The 12,894-nt window shown below is 46.2% G+C and overlaps 1 protein-coding gene across 1 annotated transcript in view; it reads left to right on the forward strand.

Moving 5' to 3' along the window:
• The window catches only part of LHPP (phospholysine phosphohistidine inorganic pyrophosphate phosphatase), an 82,254-nt gene that overhangs the window by 21,716 nt on the left and 47,644 nt on the right, over window positions 1–12,894 (forward strand). The window contains exon 6 of the mRNA XM_032695104.1: window positions 2,597–2,688. Within this exon, the coding sequence (XP_032550995.1) occupies window positions 2,597–2,688 (92 nt within the window). The remainder of the gene's footprint in view (window positions 1–2,596; window positions 2,689–12,894) is intronic.

The following is a 12,894-nucleotide window of genomic DNA, read 5'->3' on the forward strand; positions in this document are numbered from 1 at the left end:
CAGTGATTAAATATCTTGGAGCAGCTTGGGAGAAATTGGTAATGCTGGTTGGTAGGAGCGGTGTTGCCCTGTCCTGTGCAGCTCTGCATGAGTGGGGTTATTGTCTTTTCCTTATCCATGCATACCTGCTTTGTTTACTAATTCCTTAAATTTAACCCATCATTTTCTCCTCATTTCATGTTGGGTTCCTTGTTTGGAGGAGTGGCAAGGAAAGGTAAACTATCTACAGGAGAAGGCATCTTTTTAGGAACACACATGTTTCCATGAGCAGAGTGGATAAGGAAAACGGTCCAAAAATGGAAGGATGGACAAGGTTGAGCCCTGCATAGTCCGGTGGCTTTGAATGGGTTTGAAAGCAGAGCTGAAAAGGCAGAGCTGCCTCTCCCAAAGCCTGCTCTTCCCCTATATTTTTCCCAGCTCCAACCTCTTTGTCACAAGTCCTTATATCTCTCTACTCCCTAAGGAACCTCTCAAAGCCCAGTGGTGGGCTCTTCCAGGCAGAAGGAAGAAAAGGTAGGCATATATAAACTGTTTCAAAATAAACCACTTCAGTGGTACCAGATGTTGAAAGAGTGTCCTGTTACATCCCATCCATCTCTCATGTCAATACTATTCAAAAACAACCTGGCAGATAGACTGGGCTGGTCACTACTATTTATAATGTTACACACCCCAGCTCATATATTACTCAAAAGAGCATTTAGTTTTTAACATGGAGGTGTCACAGGTTTACGTGTTGCTAGGTCAGTTTGGTTTATGAATACTCTCAGAAAATTTAGATACATCCTGAGATTTCCTTTACATGCTATGCAATAAGTGGGAGAAGATCCCGTTGCAATTAGGTAATTAATAAAAATAGCTCTGGAGCTTTACCATTTTTAGCCTTCCTCAGTATGTATGGTTTAGTCCTGCCCAGCAGACAGCTCACAGAGTCAGTGACACAGATGAACTGGTTCTTGTGTGCTCTGTGAAAAAAGAGCTGCTTCCATGTGAAGGGCAAAGGAAGAGGAGGATTTTGTATTAAACAGAACTGGTAACTGGAATGGCACCTGCAATGCAGTCTTCCTATATGTTTTTGACCTTAAAGCTGCAGCCAGCTGAATGGAAAGGCTCAGCATTCCCATAGATCCCTGCTCCTGCCTGTGCATCACATTCCCACAACCTCTCTGACAAGGGCCTGTTTATCAGTTCTCCACAGATGGAAAAATGCTGGGTTGGCCTCTGTGCCCAGCAAAGTCCCCCTGGTGCTGCTCCAGGCAATCCTGATCCTTTGCAAACATCCCATTAACTCCCTAAACCCACACGTGAGGCAGGGACCCATCATGACAGACCCCAGGAAAAGCTCAAACCACTCAGAGCAATTTCTTCAGTAAAACAAGAAATACTTTGCATAGTGACCCCGTGTGTCTGATGTGCAGGTATGAAAATAATCAAAAGTACCTGGAAGGGATAGAAATTCAGGGAAGAATGTCTGGATTTGCAAGGTGCTGAGGTTGTGAAAGGTGAAGCAGGAGGTTGAGTCAACAAGATGAAAAGCAAATGGTTAAAGGTGCAATTAATTAATGTGTTTTAGATAAAATTCAACTTCGATACAAAAGGTGCAAAAACACGCTTTTAAATTGGATTGATAAACCAGATTACAGATTTTCAGAGCTGCTTTGTTTCCCTGGTTTTAAGTGCTGCCTCTGTTCTCTTCAGAGTAATCCAGAGCACCTTTGGAAGGTGTAAAGCTGATTTTTTTGGTTATTAATGGTAGATTACTCTTTTGTGTATATACTGGGGTTTTTTTTAAACTATAAAACCAACCATTTTCAATTTGAAGAATAAAATCAATGTAGCAATTTTTAATGCAGGATGATAATAAGCACTTGAAATTTTGTAGATGTGGTTGTCAAAAAGATATTAATTGATGCACTTTGATTTAATTAGAATCTTTAACAGGCAGGAAGGTGCTCTGTGCATGCTGTAAGTTTTCATCAGACACAGACAAATCTTAGCACACCCAGTTACCTTTTTTTAATGTAGTTTGTTTATTAGTATTTGCATAAACTTAAGGTGATGGTAACACAGAGCATGCTAGGCATGTACATATTGTGTCATATTGTGCAAAAGTGAATAAATTCCGTTTTACAGTGATTTCCCAAATTTCTGTATCAACCTGAGAATGGGTTGGAAGCAAGCTCCCAGTGACCACAAGCTTAAGCTTTTGACTAGTTTGTAGAATACCAGTTCTAAGAAGTTAAGCTTAATTTAAGCTGCCTGGAGTGTAACAGAAATGGATTGTTAGGAACAGAAGAGGCCTAACTTCATAAAATTTACCATTTTTTTGAACTGTGTGCCCAATCCCTTTGATTTTTGTGATTGATTACAAACTGTACAGGCGCGTGCTGCCCCAGTGCATTGCTGCAGGAGCCATAGCATGAATTACGTTCAAGGCAGGATGACTTTTAATCAATCTGATGACAATATTATCTTGTTTAATTTGTCTGATGGCGGTATTAAACATCAAGTCAGGCTGTTTGTTATGTCAGGGGCGTGTGACGTGTGGCAGAAATGGAATTCACGGCAGTTTTCCTGTATTTCCTTGCCCTGACAGGCCATCATGATCGGGGATGACATCGTGAATGATGTCGGGGGAGCCCAGCAGTGCGGGATGAGAGCCCTGCAAGTGAGGACAGGGAAGTACAGGTCAGTGCACAGCCCACACATTCACAGGACCAGACTTTTTCCATGCCTTTTCCAGCTCTTTTCCTGTTGGTGTCAATGTAGACTTGCGTTTGTTGTCTGCACAAGCACCTCCTTGTGCAGCACTGGGTGGATGGTGACATTTTCATTTGGGAAAGCACTGTGTGTATGAAAGTGGTGGGAAGGGGAAGGCACAGTGTCCTTGATCTTTTAGAGAAATATTTTCTGCTAAACTACAGCTGTATTTTTTTTTCATCCCAGTGCATAGAACCGTTGTGTTTCCTGGGGTTTGTTTATTTTTTTTCTTGCTGCTGCATGGAAGTGTTGTGCACTTGATATAAGACGTGTCTGAAACTCGTAGCAGGGTTGGGATTATAAAATTAGACTGTCGATTCAGCAATCTCTGTGGGTCATCTCCCACAGCTTTATGAAGGGCTCCACATGTCTGCTCTTCCCTCCAGACACATTCAGCGCTGAGGTGTCTGAAACACAAGAGCTGTTTCTCCACCTCTTGCCTTACCAGGGTGCAGGATCCTGCTCATCTCTTCCAAGTGGCCCTTCAAACCCTTCTCCCTGCAGGTGTCTCCATGATCCTGTGCTTTCACTGAGCTTTCACAAGACCTGCCTCCCTGCAGCTGCTGATGGGGGACCTGAGTGCCCCTATTAACAGGGTTGACTGGTAGGAAGTGAAGGAACCATCAGGTGCTCAGGCCAGATTAGGTTCGAGATCCACTCATGGTCCAAGTGCTGTGCAGACATCAGTCCCTAAATTTAACTTTCTGATCCCATAACACTCAAAATTTCCCCTTAACCATCTCCTCTTAACCGTGATCGTGCCTCCTTGTAGTGTGATTCAGCCACAGCATCTGTCGTCTGATGTCATTTATATTTTTACAGTTTTTCTTAATTTTCAAATACTGAGACTGTAAAAGAAAGATACTCCTCTGGGGAGGGATACAGCACATGAAAGTAGTACTTGCCACAAGATATCTGAAAAGGTACTTGGTTAGCTTTTCAAGACAATGTGTTTCTCAATTTTCTTATTTAGTTTCTGTAAGGAGATAAAATAATACCCAGTGCTTTGATTCTAATGGACCAGTAAGTGATGGTATTTTAAAAGACAGATACAGGGGTATTGTATTTTCTATAATTTTAAGATAGTACCTCTCAAAATCAGTTATTTATCTCAATGAAGCTTGAAAAATCTCAGTGATTAAAGGAGTAAGTATATAGTTTGTGCTGTTGGGATTATTTGTCTGTAATCTGTGCGGTCCCAGGAGTTTGACTCGATGATCCTTGTATATCCCTTCCAACTCAGGGCATTCTATGATTCTGTGATTCTAATCCCATTAATTTCCTAAAGGAGAAAATAAAGATTCAGTGGTTGATTTTATTCTGATATTATTTCACTTTGTGAATCCGCATCATAACGTCACACAGATAACGTCACACAGGTGCCACTGAAGGAAATAATCTCTGCACACAGAGGTAAATCAAACCTTTGCTACTGACGAAACCTCTCCTGGGCCATACTTTGCCCATCATAAAATGTGCCGCAGGTGATGCTGTATCCAGACTGTTCAGGCAGCTGACATAAACTGTGTGTACACACACATAAATATGTATAATCATATGCTGAAAAAACCAGTTTCTTGTATCGAGTTCGAGTCATGATTTCACAGCTGAAAGGGAGTCACCAGCTGTTCTAGGTTGTTTTCCAGTGTTTTGTTTCCTGTTTCAGCCTGTGCTTGGTGTTATCTGAATTCATGTACTATTGCACAGCAGTGAAATACAGATGAGTGTCTCAATTCCCCGTGTGGTGCCAGGCCTGCTGTTAGTAATTGGGAATAAAATGAAGTAACTCTTGTTTGCCAGGAGAGGTCAGAGGTGTATCTATATTTTTAAGAACGACTTAGAAAAGCAAAACACACAGTGAGTAGTGAGAGAGACAGAAAAAAACAAGCGATGGGCAAGATAAATTAAACATAACAGAAAATGTAGTTGTTTGGTGGTGGGTTTAGTTTAAAGTATGATATGTAAGATTTTGCATAGGCCCTGTTTTCCCTTTAGTCTTTGCTGACGCAGAGGTGTGTGCTGCACCCGAGCACCTCTGGATGGCATCGTTGGTTCATGCATATGAGTGTCAGCCACAGCCTGAGGCTGCTTTTCCAAAGGTGTAAAGCTCAGCGGTGTCAGGGAGCTGCTGAGTGCTGGTGCAGTGGGATTGCCACAGGTTGCAGTCACAGAATCATGAAACCATAGAATGGTTTGAGTTGGAAGGGATCTTGTTCCAGGCCCCTGCCGTGAGCATCATGCAGCTCAGGACGTGGATGATCACCCCAGCTGAGTTCTCTGTGTTTCTACAACCTTGAGTATTTTTTTTTCCATTTCTACCCCATCAATGGTGCCTCACTTCAGCACAACAAGTGCAGAGCTGATTTGTGTATAAAATAGAAAATAACAAAGGAGCTATCCGAGGAACCATTGCAGCATTTTGCAAGTCGTCCTGTAGGTCCAAGGGATCCTGTTGTCCCCCTCCATCCTCACCCAAATGCTGTCCCTGGCTGGCAGACATCATCAGCTCTGGTGCACAGGTGTGCTTTGGGGCAGCTCTCCTTGTTTCAGTGGTCAGTGCAGTTTACATGAACATTTTAGATAAAGGTTCCTCCCCCAGAGGGTGGTTGGGCACTGACCAGGCTCCCAGGGCAGTGGGCACAGCACCAAGGCTGACAGAGCTTATGGAGTGTTTGGACAACGCTCTCAGGGACAGGGTGGGATTGTTGGGGTGTCCTGTGCAGGGTCAGGAGTTGAATTTGATGATCCTTGTGGGTCCCTTCCAACTCAGGATATTCTCTGATTGTATGGTTCTGTGATTTTTGAGGTCTGCTGCTCACCCAGTGCCACCACGGGTTATGCACTGCATCACAAAAGACGACACATGAGCCAGGATTTACTGTGCCGTTTATGGTATTTCAGAGGGGCTTCAGCAACCACGTTCAATCCCAGGCTGCAGAACAATTTGGTGAATCTTACTTGTTTTAATGAGCCAGAAAATCATTTTATGGAAAAAAAGCTGGGTTGAGCTGCTGCTGCAGAGGTTGTGGCAGTAGATGGGGTGGCTTGGTTTGCCGCAGAGTGGGCAGCCTCCAGCCGGGAATGGGAAGCTGACTGCAGCCCACAGTGGCTGGAGCCTTCCTCCATGGCATGTTTATGCCCTGCTGCTCTGTGACGTGGCACTGGGTGCCAGCTCCCTGCTGAACTGAGGAACTGTTCTGTGAGTGCAGGGTGGGGGTGGTTGGCTCTGCGGGCGAGTCGAGGTCCAGAGGGGAAGCAGAAGGGATGTGCACAGAGAGCTGGTGCAGCCTCAGGGCTGCCTCCTCCCTGGGCTCTCACCCTCCTGGCCTCTGCAAAGTCCTCTTCACTGTTGGCTGCTCCCAGGGTGGGAGTTAAAATGTGGGTTAAGCTGCTTCAAAAACATTCAGTTTTACACCACCTTGCGTGGAGGTTCTGAAAGTTGGCTCCTTTCTCTTGCTTCTTTTACATCTTTGAAGTTTAATAAAATCTGTGCAGCCGATTTCCTGTAGTGTGACAAACTTTGCCTGTTCCACACTCCTGCATCATACTTTTCTCCTCTGGAGATCTCAGTCCTCCAACAGGACTTAATCTCAAGTGTTGAGCTCTTTCTCAGTAGCCAAACCAGGCATAGCATAGATCAGTCCAAGAAACGCAATAAATCCCAGCTTCACCATGGAATAAAACTTCTGCTGGCACAATTCAGGGCAATAATGGGAAGATGTAGGGATAAGGTGGTGTTTTGAGGTGACCTCAGCCATCATGGTTCTTTGACATGGGGTGAGTAGTTGGGTTGGCCGAGTATAGCCTTTCATAGGTGTAAAAATGCAAAGAAAGGGTCAGTCTGGTCTGTGGGTTTGTCCTCTCTCAGTTTGTCCCATGTACAGGACAGAGCAGGCCATTGCTTCAGGCTCCTGTGTGCTGAGAGAAGAAGCTGCAGTGAGGTTTGTCAGCACTGGGAAATGTGATGCTAATTCCCAAATTTCTGTGCACACCTGCATGGAGGCCCTTCATAGCCAACATCTTTCCCATCTAGGGAAGAACATGTACTTGCTTTCCAGCCCAGAGTATGTGCTAATTCCACTTGCAGCTAATTGGCCTTGACATCAAACCAATGATTCCCACAATAGTTATTGATTCTGCAATGCTGGGTAATACCCTCTTTGTAGCCTGCAAGTTGGAGCAGAGAAAAGTGACTTTGAGGCTTTTCCAGCTGTCTCCCTGTAACATCGGGAACACCTCTCAGGCGCTCAGGGAATCGAATTGCACGTGGTTCTTGGCAGGGGGTAAGAATTACTTACCCCCTTCTCCTTGTTATTTACAGGTCTCGATTTGTAGGTAAAGAACTTTCCACTGCTGGCATGTGGTGGCAGCCGGGAATATTCATGGCAGTGGTGCCCCTGCTCACCCATGAGCTCTGAAATGGTTCAGAATCTGGCACTGTGGGTTCACCCCCTCTCAGTGCCCACGTGGGGTTTTCTTCCTTTGATTAGGGATTTATCTCATGGCCATGGTTGATACTGACATCAGTATCAACATCCCAGAGCTTCCTCCTTACAGACATAAAAGATACCCCAGGAATGAAGGATAAAATGATCAAGGCCTGTGAGAGTTGTCATCTCCCTCCAGCTCTGCCACTGTTCTCTGGGAGAACTGGGTCAAGTTACTTCATGTATCCCTGCTTTTTAATTATCTTCTGAGAATGATTATTCCAACTTCCTTAATAAAGTGGTTTGTGATCTGTTCCTCTTTTGTGATCGAAGAAAACAGTCAGAATTTGTATAGATTTATAGGAAATTGGCTTGCCAGTGGAGAAATCCAGACATATCAAGACAGAAGTTGGGACAGAGGAAAAGTCTTCTGGGCTGCCATCATCAGCGAATTAAGGATTGAGAAAACCAGGTTGTCTTGTTGTCATAGTCTCTTAAGTGAGGTTATAAAATTTTTCTTAAAAAAACAGATTTCCACCCGCAGATAAATTCACAGCTGCCACTGTGTAAGTGAAAGCTCATGAAAACTTTTTGCAAAGAAATAGTGACCTCTTACTGCTCTGCAGAGAAGCAGCATCCCTCCACCCTCCCTTTCTTGCTCCTGCATTACTAACCACACCAAGATGAACAATTTTATTAGTTCTTTCCCATCTCCTGGGTCTCCACGGATCATACCAGCAGTGTGTAATGAGAAGGAGCAGGCAGAGACACTCCCTGTGTGCCGAGACACAACCAGAGGCATTCTTATGGCCTCACATCCTGATAATTAAGCCTGTTTCAAGTATTAAATGGAAAGACTTGCAGCCCGTATTTGCACTGTGAAAAGTTGTATTGTAATTCGTGTTGGTTAATGTCTTAAGCAATGCTTATTGAAACCTGGTGTCAGCAAGTCGGTGTTCCTTTGAGCAGGAGAGCTGACTGCAGGCAGTTCCAAGGCGTAGCCTTATCACTGTTTACTGCATATTCAAATCATGGCTTGCTCTGTCCATGTGTGGATCTTCACACTTGTTTATCAGTTTGGTTACCATAATCTTTGAATCAGCTTTGTAGAGGAAGTTCAGAGTTACCTCTGCAAACAACTTGCAAAAACTTAGCAAGCACATGCTCATCTGACCATGGCTTTACATTTTCCCAGTACATTCCAGCATCCAGACACAGAAAATAGTTTTAGTATCTGGTGCTTTAGGAATGAGTGGCCTCTGAGAAGGTTTAAGTTCTTGCTGTTGTAGCATGATTGCCCAGAGGAGCTGTGGCTGCCCCATCCCTGGAAGTGTTCAAGGCAGGTGTTCAAGGTTGGATGGGGCTTGGAGCAACCTGGTCTAGTGGAAGGTTTCCCTGACCATGGCAAAGGTGTTGGAACTGGATGGTCTTTAAGATCCCTTCCAACCCAAACAATTGCAGGATTCTTTGATAATCCAGCCATCCACTTTGCAGGGTAGGGCTCAATGTAACACATTGCATTGGGAATACTTACTGCACTTGTTCTTGAACTATGTGTGTTGAATTCAGGAAGCAGAAAATGTTACCCTTTTACTCTGAAGAATCATCGTTTATGTGTCTTGAATGTTTCTGTTTCCTTAATTGAACATAGCCAAGTGTTTACCTTCTAGCAAAGTTACTATTTGATATTAGAAATACCAGTTGGACTAGATGATCATTGTAGGCCCCTTTCAGCTATTCTGTTCTATTCTAGTCTAGTCTAAATCCAGGTTATACCTGAGCTAAAACACTCCTAAAAGGAGCAAGGTGGAGTAGGAAGTTCTACTACCTTTTAGCTCACGCGTAAATTGAATGATCTTCAGTCTAAAAGAGGAATGTGAGTTTAGGGGTTTTTTTATTAGCAGATAAATTTATTCATTGGTACCATAATAAACCTCAAGGAAGCAGAGCGTGCTCAGGCCATAGCCATGCTGGGTGCTGTTCTGAAAAAATTAATCTGAATATCAGAAAAGAGATCAATCTGCAATGAGAGTAGGATTAATAGGGGAGGAGTGGATCAGGTCAGTGAGGAAAAGCAATATCACTCAGCAGTCTTGACAATTCTGCTCTCTACCTGTCTAATGACTGATTTTTCCTTAGCAATCCTACTCTAATCAACTGTCTCATCTCCAACACTTAGGAAGGGGAGCAGTGTGCAAATCAAGGTGGTAGTGACCACGTCAGCCTGGGCTGCAGTTTTGCTTCCCTTCTCACTTCACATCCACCCAGCTCATGCAGCAGCAGACAGCTCAGATTTCCATTTCTCCTCCTCTGAAGCTGATAAAGGGCTGAAAGAAGAGGAGAGGAGGAGGTGGTACCTGCTACCTGAAGCCAGAGGCAGTGGGACCTGGGAGGGCACGTGGCTCTGCTGGCCTTGATGTGTGGGATTAAATCACTACCAGGCCCTCTCTGACAGCATTCAAAGCTAATGGCTATTTTGCTTTCATTCCCTTTTGCTCTGGTGCCTCGATGTCTTGGTAGTACGTGCTCCTTCAGCTCGGGCTGGCAGCCATCCTCCACCCGACACGGCCACGTGTGCTCCTGCATCGGCGTGAGGAACACCAGAGCCCTTGGCAGCTGCCTGGCCAAAGTGCATTTCCCTCCTCCCTGCAGATACAGAATTCCTGAGCTGAGGTGGTGGTGGCAGGAGGCAGCTCAGGGGCTTTCCAGGATTTCCACAGTGTGTGTTCATCTGCAGAACACTCGCTGTCACCACAGACATCCGTGACCCGAGCAGTGTGGTCTCGGAGATGGCACAGGGAGCAGGTCCTTGCTTATTTTTATCCTTAGAGGCCTTTTCTCAATGCCTGCATAGGGCTGTGGTGAAAAATTCCACAGTGAAGCAGCATTTCTCAACACTTGTCCCTTGTAGAATGCTGAGCTGTACCAGCTTGTCCAAGATTTGGCAGCACTGAAGAACACCATACCCATGGCAAACTACCTTATTTCCGTAAAAATGCAAATGAGTGTGCTGAAATGTGCTGCAGAAAGGGCACAGCTGGGACAGCTGCACAGTGTGGTTTCACTAGAGATTTCCTATTTTTAAAGAGCAGGTTCCTCTTCTCTGCATATCTTTTTCCTGTAGCTAAGTGTCCTCCGGGCTCACTTGGTGCATGGAGTCCTCTCAGTGAGCGGCTCGGGGAGTGTGGCAGGAGGGGAGACTGCTCTGATTGATATAACCAAGGCAGAGCATTGTTTTCAAAGGGAGAGGGAAGCACATGAGAGAGAGACAGGCCGAGTCAGCTGCTGATTTAGCTCCCTTGAAGCAAATGGTCCAGTATCTGAAATTTAATCTTCTGGCTTGAGCTCTTGCTTGTGCTGTAAACACGCTCAGGAGCTGCGATGCTGGAGCAGTACTTTGTGCTGGCACCTTGCAAGCACAAAACAATGGAGTATTCCTGCTTTAATGCTGTCCTGTGTGGCCCATGGATGCTGGAGCTTAGCTAGTGACATTTATTTTTTCTGTACAAGTGGGTTTAACCAACAAACCCAGAGTGGCTGCCTTCCATCCCTGAAGTGTTCACAGCCACTTTGGACTGGGCTTGGAGCGACCTGGTCTAGTGGAAGGTGTCCCTGCCCATGGCAGGGGTTAGGAACTAGGTGATCTTTAATGTCCCTTCCAACCCAAGCCATTGTGCGATTCTGTGGTTCCAGCAGCCACAGAGGTGATGGACACAGGTGTTTGTTGGGGTGTGTGGGAGTGGGGCTGCCAGCGTGTGAGAGCAGCCACAAGATATGGGGATTTCTGCCCTCCAGCTGCTTCTGCTGGGCTGGGGGCTGGTTTTCATCCCCTTTGAGAGGCATGATGTGACTTGCCCAGGGTTAAAAATAAAGCACCTAGCAGTGCCAGCTTTAGGTCTCCTGCAGACACTGCAGAACTCTGGTGTGTCTGTACATGAGTGCTCATGTACTGCAGCAGGAGTACGAGTGTAATGTGAGAGAAGGGGTTTGAGTGAAGGGCTCCCCTGCCACTGCCAGCACTGCCCATGCTCCTGGCTGGGGTGCAGACAGCCTGCAGCTGGTGTGGGATGTGACTCAGGTTCACACTTTGCCCCCAACAATTATGATTCTTACTTGTCTGTGGTTTTCAGTCCCTGTCAGCAGCATACATGGTTACACCTCACCCTGCCCGCTCACAGGGGGCTGTGAGCTTGTTCAGCATGAGGGGCTGGTGCTGTTGCACGGGGTCTGCATCCTGTACAGTCTTTAAGCTCAAGCCATCAGCCTCCCTAAAAACAGGGAGGGGTCTCAGAGCCATTGGGAGAACCAGAGGGCCACTTCTGCTGCATATGCTGTTGCTTTCCATGTGGATCTGCAGCTCATCCCAAAAGATTTTTCCTACTTAACTGTGCTCTGAGTCTGAAATGGCCCCATATGATCACCTGTGTCCAATGCTCCTGGTCTGTAGGCCCATTCCCCTTAAATATAGTTTCTGTGACGCCTTCAGGGACCCACTCCTGTCATTTTGGAAGGTGATCTTGCCTGTATTTCTTCCATGTTACTTTGTGCCAGTGCGTGCTTTTATTTTGCAGCGCCCACTGCTTTTGCATTCCTAGTTGCTCCCTGAGTGCCCCCTGAGTTTCAAGGAGAGGAGGGTGTGTCAGGTTTGTCTTTCCAGCTTCCACTCACTCCCAACCCATTGTAAGCACTGTCAGTGTCCTCATAAGCACAGTTCCACAGCCTGTCTGTCTCTGGGTGGAAACCTGGCCGTGCTGTGCAGGTGGATCTGGTGCTGCAGACAGTGGTCTGTGTTCCTGCAGAGAGAAGGGCCGAGAGTGGTCCTGTCCTGTCCTGTTTCCAACAGCAGCTGAGATTGGAATCTCCCCAGGTTACCTTTACACCTGTAGGTGTAAGTCATCTCATCCTAAAGAAGGCCAGGTGGATCTGGATGTGCCCTGGGGAAGCTGCCCAGGCTGGGCTTGGTAGGGACCAGCTCTACCCACAGCAACACATCACTTGCTTAAATGGCCACAGCACAAAATAGGCACTGGCTGATTAGGGTGTTGCAATTAGGGAAATTATTGCAATGAGTCTGATGAGGAGCAGCTGAGGGAGCTGGGGGGGCTCAACCTGGAGGAAGGGAGGCTCAGGGGGAACCTTCTTGCTCTCTACAACTCTCTGACAGGTTGTAGCCATTCTATGACTATGACTTGGCCACTCATGAGAATATGGGGAGGCATGGCTGGGTGATGGAGCTGTCAGAGCTGGGTGAGTGTGTGTGAGCTCACAAGCTGTGGGCTGCACAACACCCTTCGGCTTCTTCTCCATCCCCCTTCCCATTCCCAGTATGTCCTGGAGGGGAAATATTTCTCACTGTGAGAATCTCCAGAGGCTCCATGGGGCAGAAGGAAGCCAGGAGTGCTCCTCAGTGCCAGAACAAATTCCAACCCTGGGTTTGGATTTACAGGTGCAGTTTTTGGAGGGTGGGATCTTGAAGTGGTTTTCATGCTAGAGCACCGTGGCAAGCAAAGCAGCTGCTGCAGAGCCCCTTCACCAGCCCCAAAGCCCAGCTTTGGCCAAAACCTGGCAGGCAGGAATAACTGTGTTATTCCACTTGCTGTGGAATAACAAGAACTGTTCAGCTCAGCTCTTGGCTGCACGACACTGAAACCAGGCCTAAAAATAGGAGAATGTCTGACCCCGAAGTGAAGGATTTTCACTTGTAACC

The sequence above is a fragment of the Chiroxiphia lanceolata genome, chromosome 8 (genome assembly GCF_009829145.1).
Source record: "Chiroxiphia lanceolata isolate bChiLan1 chromosome 8, bChiLan1.pri, whole genome shotgun sequence".
Classification (NCBI taxonomy): Eukaryota; Metazoa; Chordata; class Aves; order Passeriformes; family Pipridae; genus Chiroxiphia; species Chiroxiphia lanceolata.